The following is an 11,009-nucleotide window of genomic DNA, read 5'->3' on the forward strand; positions in this document are numbered from 1 at the left end:
AGTCCAACTTTAGTAATTATTATTATTATTATTATTATTATTATTATTATTATTATTATTATTATTATTATTATTATTAATTTAATCAATATTATTATTTAAATTAATTTACTATTATTTAGTTTAAAATTAACGTTAGTTCAAAGCTTTTTCTCTATAAACACTGCTATTACACACAGATTTAACTATATAAGATGGAATAAGGTGCTGGTTTTTAATACACTTACAGTTCAGTATTTACGACTTACAAAAGACTCACAAAGAGAAGCTGGGGCATAAAAGTAACACAGTCTCCTCCTGACCTGATTCTGAGCTGTTTAACAAATGACTGATATGTAGGAAAGCTGATTCACCTCCTCTGTCTCATTGTGCAGATGATTTCCTGGCTAAGTACTGCATTATCAGTCCTGAGACGCTCGCCGCGTACAGACGAGCTTTCGAAGCCGTACGTAAGATTACGAAACATTACACAAACCTGATATTCTTCCTGATCAGATTGTCAACAGCTCATCTGTTTTGGCTCCACTTGGCTTTAGACCACATTAGGTTCCAAGAACTGGAATGTGAGGCTAAAAAATGGAAGAAGATTGGAAAAACACCTTGTTTTATTTGTCTGTGCCCATAATAACCTCAGCCTCAAGGAGGAACCCGTGTGGTCTTCTGCTTTTGGAGCTCATTCATTTCAAACTATGAAGCTTTTCATCTCACCACAGCTGTATATAACGACTAACTTATGACCAATCTGACCATCTTCCACTAATATAACAAGCCGTTTCTAATCAGAACTGTTACTGTTACTGAAAAAACTGTTACTGAAAAAACTGTTACTGAAAAAACTCAAACCAAACCATTTGGCTCCAAAACCAAACCATTGTGCTCCTGGAGATGCATAAATTCCTTTATACAGATACCTTTATAGTCTAGTTATAATTCTGTTATCTTAACGTTCACTATCTGATCAATTTTTGTGGTTAAACTGAATAAACCGATTAAAGTATTTAATACTGTATATATAAGAGAATTACTTCTCTGTAACTCAGAAAGATGGATAGGGAGAGCGATGGAGAAGGGGGAAACAGACAGACAGGCAGGCAGATACATAGAGAGAGAGAGAGAGAGAGAGAGAGAGAGAGAGAGAGAGAGAGAGAGAGAGAGAGAGAGAGAGAGAGAGAGAAAGATAGAGAGGAAGAAAGATAGAGAGGGAGAGAGAGATAGAGAAGAAGAAAGATAGAGAGGGAGAGAGAGAGAGAGAGAGAGAGAGAGAGAGAGAGAGAGAGAGAGAGAGAGAGAGAGAGAGGAAGAAAGATAGCGATAGAGAGAGAGAGAGAGAGAGAGAGAGAGGAAGAAAGATAGACAGGGAGAAAGATAGAACAGGAGAGAGAGAGAGAGATAGGGAGGGAGAAAGATAGAGAGGGAGAAAGAGAGAGAGGGGGGGATGAGACAGACATACAAAAAGAGAGAGAGAGAGAGAGAGAGAGAGACAAAGAAAAAGAGAGAGAGAGAGAGAGAGAGAGAGAGAGAGAGAGAGAGAGAGAGAGAGAGAGAGAGAGAGAGCGACAGTTTCACAATCTGACATTTTTTTTGATTAAACTGATCAAAGTATTACAAAATGACTCTGTAGGTGTGTGGATTAAAATGGTCACGTGTCTGCAGGTGGACAGCGACGGTGATGGCTATCTGTCCTGCTTCCAAGTGCTGCTGGCGCTCAAGGAGATCATTCCTCCAGAACTGCTGACTGAAGAGGAGGAAATCTACGTGTACAGGGTCCTGAAATCTAAACATCATCACTGACATCATCACTGACATCATCACTTATATTACTCTTCCTACTGAACATGGAAAAGATGGCAATTAAGTTACCAGGATGTTGATGGAAAGAGAATTCATCTTTAGAGAATTCATCTGAAGAGAATGTGTCACAGCATGGGCGTGGCTAACTTATCATATACACAATGTGGGCGTGGCTAATCCGATCCTGTGACAACAGCCTCGAGATTGTCATTTGATTGAATAAAAAAATAAAAAAGTGGAAATTTACAGTATATTTGAAAATTCTATTTTTTACTATATTAAAATTGTGTCTGGTGATTTTTTTCTCTCTCTCAGATTCTAGAGCTGGTTGATTTCAGCGTCACCGAGGGTTTGACGGATTTGCGACTCTTCGCCGTTGTTGCCAGTCTGGCTCAGAAAATAGCCACGCTAGAGTGAGTATCGTGGGAAAAGTGATACACAGCAACATACAAAAGTGTGTAAATGTCTGGGGTTTTTGTGTCTGGGTGTAAAAGAGCTAGAGTGTGTGCATTATTATTATTATTATTATTATTATTATTATTATTATTATTATTATTATTATTATGTATTTGCATTTCGCTGGTGGATCATAACCAGGTTATAAGAACTGTTTCAAAATGTCAAAAGAAGAAAAAGGGAAAAAAAAAAAAAAACAGAGATTGGCAATTTAATAAAAACTGCGTTTAAACTCAAACAGGCTGTTCATCAGCTGATCAAAAGTTTAAGACCAACAGAACTAAATGCGTCAAAAAAGGACTCAGTAGGGAGAATCCACACTGTTCTTGTAGCCCCACTGTTCTTGTAGCCCCACCGTTCTTGTAGCCCCACCGTTCTTGTAGCCCCACTGTTCTTGTAGCCCCACTGTTCTTGTAGCCCCACTGTTCTTGTAGCCCCACTGTTCTTGTAGCCCCACCGTTCTTGTAACCCCACCGTTCTTGTAGCCCCACCGTTCTTGTAGCCCCACCGTTCTTGTAGCCCCACCTTTCTTCACCTTGATGCAACTGTTTCCAGGAGGCTGGTGGGAACATTGCTCCATGTGGTGGAGATGGATTCACGAAGGACATCCACAGTTTAAAACTGGCATCCGTTTCTGTAATCTTCCCTTGCCATTCATCCCCAAACATTCTCAAGGGTCACTGGAACATGTAGGATGCAACGTTATTGTCCTGGAAGAAGTCCTTCGTCAGGCGGGCGTTGTGAATTGCAGTGTTGTTCTGTTGAAACTCCCAGTCATTAACACACAGACGAGGGCCCTCAGTCAAGAGGGATGTCTGCTGCAACATGTACACATTTGACGCCCCTGCACAACCTGAAGTTCCATATTTCCATTGAAGGAAAAAGCACCACAGATCATGATGGAGCCTCCTCCACATAGAAGACATCTCCAGTGGGATCTCCTTTTTGTTGTCCCATGTTTTTTGGTCCCTTCCAAACGGGCAAGTTTTTGGTGTGGGAGGAGACGTGGCTTTTGAAGACATTTTTTATGTGTGTGTGTGTGTGTGTGTGTGTGGGTGTGTAGTTGTGTGTGTGACCCTCAGCAGTTGACCCGGACCGTTCTGGGCGGTCAGTTCTGTAATGTGAAGTGCATTAGAGTGATGAGGCAGTGCAGCGAGTCTGGATTACGGCCCATATGCCAGAGATTCCCACACACAGACTCTCTATTTAGTCACAGTGTTTTATGGGCCCTTAACTGCTTCTGGGTCTTGCAGGTCATGTGAGTGTGTGTGTGTATGTGTGTGTGTGTGTGTGTGTGTGTGTGTGTGAGAGAGCGGCTAAGAATCTGTGACATGTGTAAATATATATACACAGTCATAGCTATCGTGGCCTTCAAGCCAGTGTGCGTGTGTGTGTATGTGTGTGTATGTATTTCTGCACTGTATACTGTATATATGAGTATATGTGTGTGTTTGTGTGTGTGTGTGTGTGTGTTCTGGGGTCGTGCCTCCTTGCTAATTTAGTGCGCTGCGTGCTTTGTGAGCTTAAGCTCTTTGACCATGCTGGAGGAGCAGCCATTAAACAAATGAAAAGAGACAAGTGTGTTTCTAAAGAAAAGCTACAATAGTGACAGTTACATTGTGTAACCTCTTTTTATAAACCTCCGCTGAACCCGGATATTGATTTGACCCCAGACTCAGACTGCTGACTTACGCTCGTTAATTAATATTAATAAATAGGTTTTAATAAGTAAAAATAAAATAAAAAACCTAATAAGTAGGTTTTTTAGCGCTTTGTAAACAGTAGCATCACAAAGACAGAGCATTAAAGCGGCCTTGTTGCTGAGCCTTGAGGTACACCGCAATAAATACTGTGCTAAGAATTTGCCACGGATAACGAAACTCTGTCAGTCAAACGAATAAATGACGTTTTTCCGAATTCATCCTAAGGATATCTTGGCTCATGGCAGATGTAGAGTTTAAACTTCAGACACACTCACTCACTTTTTTGCTTCGACAGAAATAAATTGTCACGCACACCTGCCAAAAAACTTGCTCAATGAATTCAACTCAAGCTATTCTCATTCTTTTGCTACAAAACATTAACTGGGTCATTATTACCGCCACATTCTCCATTCCCACAAACACACACATACACACACTTCCCGCCTCTGATGTAACCCCCTAATGAAGCAAAAAAAAACACAAGAGACCGCCAAAATTTGGCCCATTACGTAAGCGTGAGGTCTCCTAAGGTTGGCAGTAGCAGGCACCTCAACAATAGAAGTGGGTTAAAGCTACCATTATCCCCCTCTCTGTGTGTGCAGGGGCTGGAGGGACACACACGGACACACACATATCCACACTGCACAGCAATTAATGATCATTAGCTGGCCTGTCCATCCTCATTTTCGTCAAAAAAAGCCCCCCACCACACACACACACACACACACACACACACACAAACACACACACTCCACACCGACAGAAGCAATTCTCCTCCCAGCATGCACTTGTTAAAAAAAAACTGGGGCTGACCGTCGCCATGCCACACGCTGGACAGCAGAGCTCTGTCCCGAAATGAATGGCTTATGTCTCGGGGTAATTATCTTGTGTGTGCGTGCTTCGGTCTGTACAGAACTCACAAATACCCCAATCACCCCCTCCTCATCCACCCTATGCCGTGCACTGGGGCAGTTTTTATCGTTATCATGGTGGGCTGGATTTGTGTCCCGGATCTTTGTTTAGGGGACAGGCGGCGATGAGCAACCACAATGGGCTCAGAACACTTTACCGTCAACAGCAACTGCTCTACACAATCACCCCCCAACGCCACCCCCACCCCACCCCTTCACTGAGAAACTACCCGCCAAAATCAGCCCTATTTATTTTTTTTTATTCCCACTGTGCCATCTCAACTCAAAGATCGCCGAGTTACGCTAAAGTTGTCGACGTGCTACAGTTCTCCATTGCTAATGCCGATCATTTTGCTCTATCGTGAGTTTTCTGTCCTGTTTTGTTTTCTGTAGTCGTGTTGTTGTAACTCATCCACGTAGATGTTTTATGCACTCATACATTCGTGAGTTTGGAATTTTCAAAAATTCTCACAAATATTTCTCATTGTGTCTTCCTCACCTCTTCGATCTAACCTCATGACTGAAGAATTATTTGATATGTTTTTTCTTTAACTTGCCTCAAGGGTCTGAAAATATTGAAGGGTTACCTAGTTAATAAATAAATAATAAATAAATAAACAAACAAATAAATAAATAAATAAATACTTTCTACATGCTACGTTATGGAGATATAAATGTCCTTGAAAACAAACAAAATAAACAAATAGACAGAAAGATAAACAAACAACAAACAAATACATAAATAAATACGTATGGGAATGCGGCTTTGTAAACATTTTGAAGGTTGTGTTTTTTTTTGTTTTTATTTGATTGATTGTTTTCTGGGGGGCACAGTGGTTTAGTGGTTAGCACGTTCGCCTCACACCTCCAGGGTTGGGGGTTCAATTCCCCCCCTCCGCCTTGTGTGTGTGGAGTTTGCATGTTCTCCCCGTGCCTCGGGGGTTTCCTCCGGGTACTCCGGTTTCCTCCCCCGGTCCAAAGACATGCATGGTAGGTTGATTGGCATCTCTGGAAAAATGAGAGTGTGTGTGTGTGCCCTGCGATGGGTTGGCACTCCGTCCAGGGTGTATCCTTCGGATAAGCGGTAGAAAATGAGAGTGAGAGAGTGTTTGTTTTCTAAAAATAATACTAAGCAAACCTAAGTGTCTGAAAACGACTGAAGAAGTCCTTACTACTAACCGTCCATGTTTTTGTTATGATTTTTGCGATCGCTCCTAGCCTGGATTTAGGCTTTATGATTTACGTCGTCTTATTGTTTATCACACTATACAATATTCTGTAGCCTTCTCTATGCTACAATTTTAGATGTTGATCCTACGATTAGAAAAGCAATACAATAGGTTATCTTCTTAATATTTAACATAACTGATGGCATCATCAATATTTGTCTTTGTCATGTCTCCATCGACAGTAGTGTTAATAAGAGGCTCATATGAAAGTAAACACTCAGGACTTTAAGAATTTGTCGAGTTTCATCAGGATTTCTGTTTTTATCTACAATACTAAAGGTGATATATTCATGTTGTAAATGTTGATATCAAACCCGTTCCTGCTCTCTGAGACGCTCTGAGTGTTTGTTCATCTAAAAGCAGCTCATACGTATCTTCAACACTAAAATTTAGTGTAGGATTATCAACAGAGGAAAAAAAACACACGTTTAAAACACACTGAAAGAACATTTGTTTCTTTATACTGATAGAAAGATCTCATTAATATTAGTATTATAAATAATATAATATTATATTATATTATATAAGTATTATCGCTCGTCATTCTGTACGAGATCTCAGTGAACTCATGACAGATTTCACAACAAAGATCTAACGATAGAAAATTCCTCTGTTCTGCTGACATCATCAACAAGAAGTGAGATCGAGATCGGTAATAGTGTGTTAAGTTTGGTCGCAGATATTGTGAACGTTATGCATTTTAACATTGCTAATCTCAACACACAACCAAAGATTACTTTATTTTTTTTTTTAAAAATTTTTCACAGTGATTTCATGCGGTCTCTCATTAGCAAGCTGGACTTCAAGTCTTTGGAGATGAAGCTGTACAAAGCGAAGGTAAACTTTTCACGTTTCTTAATTACATTCTGTAAGCATCTCTCTCCTTCCTCATTTATATCTTCAAATCTCTCTCTCTCTCTCTCTCTCTCTCTCTCTTTCTCTCTTTCTCAGCTCGGGGTTGGATGACTGAGGGGCTAATTATAGTGAAATAAAGAGCGCTAAAGGCTTTGAAGGGCGATTCGGCGTGTAAAACTAGTTGTGCACGAACAAGAATTGAGAAAAGTTAAGAGGAAGGTTTTCTTCTTTCCCTTCCTCACTTCCTTTCCTCCTCTTCTCTCCTTTATTCACAGATTACAAGCGGTAATCTCATTAAAGTAGCCGGCGGTATACGGCCAGTGCTATGCGCTCTGTAATCAAGTAAAGACACCCTGCTCACCTCAGATGAGGCATATAGGGTGGCCATTGAAGGGCAAGGGCTGGACACAGAGGACATAGAAAGGAGAGGAGACTTTGAAAGCCTGTGGTTAAAAAGGACCGCTGAGGGAAGTTGAGCCTCGCTGCCAGTTCTTAGGGTTAGCGGAGAAAGGGCCGGCTAATTACAGAGCAAGCATGAGGTGGAATTGTTATTGGGAGGAGTGGATAGGGGAGCGGGCATATTGCCAGGGGATTATAGGAAAACACACACACATACACACACACACACCCACACACAGTCTTAGTCATTACCTTGGATGCATTTAACTGTGCAAACAGGTGCACTTACAGAAGAGCCAGAACAAGCTGCTGTAACTTGAACCTCTTCAGACACACGTTTGAATGGGGTTCACACACACACACAAACACACACACACACATAAACAGGTAAAGAACACATTAGCCTCTTCTCACAAGCTTTCCCCAATACGTTAAGTGATAAACACATAAACAAATTCTTTTCCTTCTCCAGTCCTGCAAATTGTGCGGTCAGATACATTTATTATTGATACTGAAGCCTGGATTTATTTTAGATGTATACAGTACACGAACATTTCATTCATAAAAAATACTTAATAGACTCAACAAAATGGTTTCCTACATACTACGGGATTACGAAGGTTTCAGTTAGGATTAGGGGCGGAGTTTGTGTACAAATTGTTGGACCTTAGCCCAACCCCTTTAGATACAAATTCATAAAGGTCTTCTTTACAGAAACAATAATGTACTAGAGAGAGCTCATTAGCTCTTTCTCCAAGGAGCCAAAAATAATGTTAACTCCTGATTTGTTGTGTCCATGTTGATGACTGAATGTCTTTATCGTGTCTCATTCCACAGTGGTGTTAATATGAAGCTCATAAGAAAGTAGACGGGGGGGGCACGGTGGCTTAGTGGTTAGCACGTTCGCCTCACACCTCCAGGGTTGGGGGTTCGATTCCCGCCTCCGCCTTGTGTGTGTGGAGTTTGCATGTTCTCCCCGTGCCTCGGGGGTTTCCTCCGGGTACTCCGGTTTCCTCCCCCGGTCCAAAGACATGCATGGTGGGTTGATTGGCATCTCTGGAGAATTGTCCGTAGTGTGTGAGTGTGTGAGTGAATGAGAGTGTGTGTGTGCCCTGCGATGGGTTGGCACTCCGTCCAGGGTGTATCCTGTCTTGATGCCCGATGACGCCTGAGATCAAAAAGTAAGCCTGTGATTCATCTGTGCTGCTGTTATAGGAAATGACTCAATGCTTTCTGTCTGATCAGATCTGAGAAATGAAAGGTTATGTGCCAGATACTGAAACAACAGAAGGAAATTTGACTCCAAAAGCAGTGAAATATCTTTTCCATTGACATTACCTGTGCTGTCCCTCCGTAGCAGTTGTTCCTGTTCCTGCTGGAGGGTCAGTCCGAGAGCAACGAGGCACCACAGGGTCGCATCAGTGCCGAACAGCTGCTGGTGGAGCTGAAGGCCGGGGGAATACGTGAGGAGCACGAGGAAGAGGTCAGGCGTGAACTCCGTAGCCTTCGCTCTCTCGACCTGCTTGACTTCCTCGCTCACTTGCCCCTCTTCATCCTCATCCACAACTCGGTCATTGCCAACCCACTGGATGACTCCAGCAACCTGTGATGGAAACACCTGTAGTGGATAAATATCATGAGTGTTTATATGTTCTTTCATAGTAAATTCTGTGTGTTAGACTAGGGAGGGAGAACAGGATGCCCATGTACCTGCCATAAACATTCCATGTGCTAAAAGGATGCTGCAGAAAAATAAAATTCTTTGCTTTTACCCGCAGCTCTGAGTCTGAGTGTGTATTTTACATGTAGATCAAAACTGCCATCACACACCCAAGCTGGGTTAGGTTTTTTATTCTATGGTAGCCATATTGTCACAGTTCCCGGGGATATTTGTTTATCTTCTAAGGCTCGTGAGACACATTTAAACTGAGCAGGTACACAATTTTCCTTGTGATAAAGCAGATTTGTTTGAGAATTGACATGGTGCACCAAAGAAGGATAACTTGGAAGAACTTTGATCTGTAAAAGTCAACTAGAAGAAGATAATAAAAGTCACACTGTTATCTCCTTTGTTTCTTAATGTTTATTGGTGGAAATATGACAATAACTAATTCACTAGTGTCTGATGGACTGACTAAAAGGGTTGATGTGGGTGCAGGTTGTTTTTAAAGCACTTCATGGATAATCAGTTCATTGCAATGACTTGACAATCATTTTTTTTATTACAGATTACTGTAATTCCTTTACTTGATTTAAGGACCTCTATTAAGATACCCAGACCTATCTCTATTAAGATACCCAGTGGTTAAGGGCCTTAACCCAGAGCCTTAACCACTTGAGCCACCACAGCCCCAATGTGGTCATATGTTCTCCTCATGTCCTAGAAGGTTTCCTTCATGCTGTCCAGTTTCCTCCACTGTCCCAAAAACACAGTGTGAACGTGTGTCCTGATGTCCAGGGTGTTTTCACACTTCAGGCCATGTATTCCCAAGATTGCTTCCAGATCCTCTATGACCCTGACTAAGAAAAAGCACTAACTGAAGATGAATGAATGCAGGAATGGATGCATAACCATAGCAACTAAATTTCCCAGAAGCTAGAACCCTTCACCACCTCATGGGCTCTTGAGGAATACTCTAGTGTAAGTATTTCTAAAAATTATAAATGTTAAATATAAAATCTGCAATGAAATACGTGTGCTTGTAAAAGGTGATCGTGACCTCAAACATCATGTCAACACCAACCGAAGGAGCTCAAGAATCATAATTAGACAAGCTAAACTAGATTTCATACAACATCCATACACACAAACAGGCTGGTGGGAGAAATTTTCCATCCACACTAATCTGAGTCACTGTACTTCAGGAAGTGTGCAGTGGAGAGCGAGTGCTGTCTGTGGTCCTGAACATGTTAGAGTCTCGAGTCTTTAATCCACATCTCCATCAGAACACTTTCTTTTCTGTAGTGATAAAATAAATAATTCATGAGCACTGCAGAACCACTAATCATGTGTTTTTAAAGTGAACAAGTGAGGACATTGAGATCTTTGCAAAATAATTGCTGGGAAAGAGATTCAGACAGGAAGCTGTGATGAGTAGTTCACCATCAGAAAAGAGAAGCATTTGTATGTCAAAAGGAAAGGAGAGAAAAGAGAGAGAAAAAGAGGGACTAAACCCTCTAGTTTAGCCTAAAGAAAATGGCCACAGCCCTCTGCCAGGGGACCTGGGAGCCATGAAAAGCTCTTGTGGTGCTTGGGAGGAGGTGAGTGCTGTCGAATGGTGTGCTCGTCTTTAGCATCTGCAGTGTCTGTTTGAGAACTTGGAGAGGCGGCGATGGCAGCACTTTGAAAGGGAGTGAAAAGGAGGCGAGAGCAGAGTGATAACGAGAGCCTCCTCATGTCCCCATGAATTTTAACTGGGGGAACATCAGAGGGCTGGGAAACCAATCAGAGAGGATTAGTGTGTGTGTGTGTGTGTGTGTGTGTATGTGTGTGTGTGTGTATGTGTGTGTGTGTGTGTGTGTGTGTGTGTGTGTCTGTGTGTGTGAGGGACAGCGAGGGACAGCCTCATTGATCTACGGCATAATAAAGAGGCAACGTTCAAAACACAACAAGAGACAACTGCGCAAGCGCACACCCTCGCACGTGCCAAGTCAACACGTTTGTA

At 41.8% G+C, this 11,009-nt stretch overlaps 1 protein-coding gene across 2 annotated transcripts in view; it reads left to right on the forward strand.

The window, feature by feature from the left end:
* The window catches only part of LOC132859056 (uncharacterized), a 58,117-nt gene extending 49,007 nt beyond the window's left edge, over window positions 1-9,110 (forward strand). For both annotated transcript variants that reach the window (XM_060889630.1, XM_060889631.1), the window contains 5 exons: window positions 375-445; window positions 1,654-1,764; window positions 2,107-2,204; window positions 6,858-6,927; window positions 8,702-9,110. In XM_060889630.1, the coding sequence (XP_060745613.1) occupies window positions 375-445; window positions 1,654-1,764; window positions 2,107-2,204; window positions 6,858-6,927; window positions 8,702-8,953 (602 nt within the window). In that variant the 3' untranslated portion in view covers window positions 8,954-9,110. The remainder of the gene's footprint in view (window positions 1-374; window positions 446-1,653; window positions 1,765-2,106; window positions 2,205-6,857; window positions 6,928-8,701) is intronic.
* Window positions 9,111-11,009: the final 1,899 nt, after the last annotated feature.

Source organism: Tachysurus vachellii, chromosome 16, assembly GCF_030014155.1.
Source record: "Tachysurus vachellii isolate PV-2020 chromosome 16, HZAU_Pvac_v1, whole genome shotgun sequence".
Taxonomy (NCBI): Eukaryota; Metazoa; Chordata; class Actinopteri; order Siluriformes; family Bagridae; genus Tachysurus; species Tachysurus vachellii.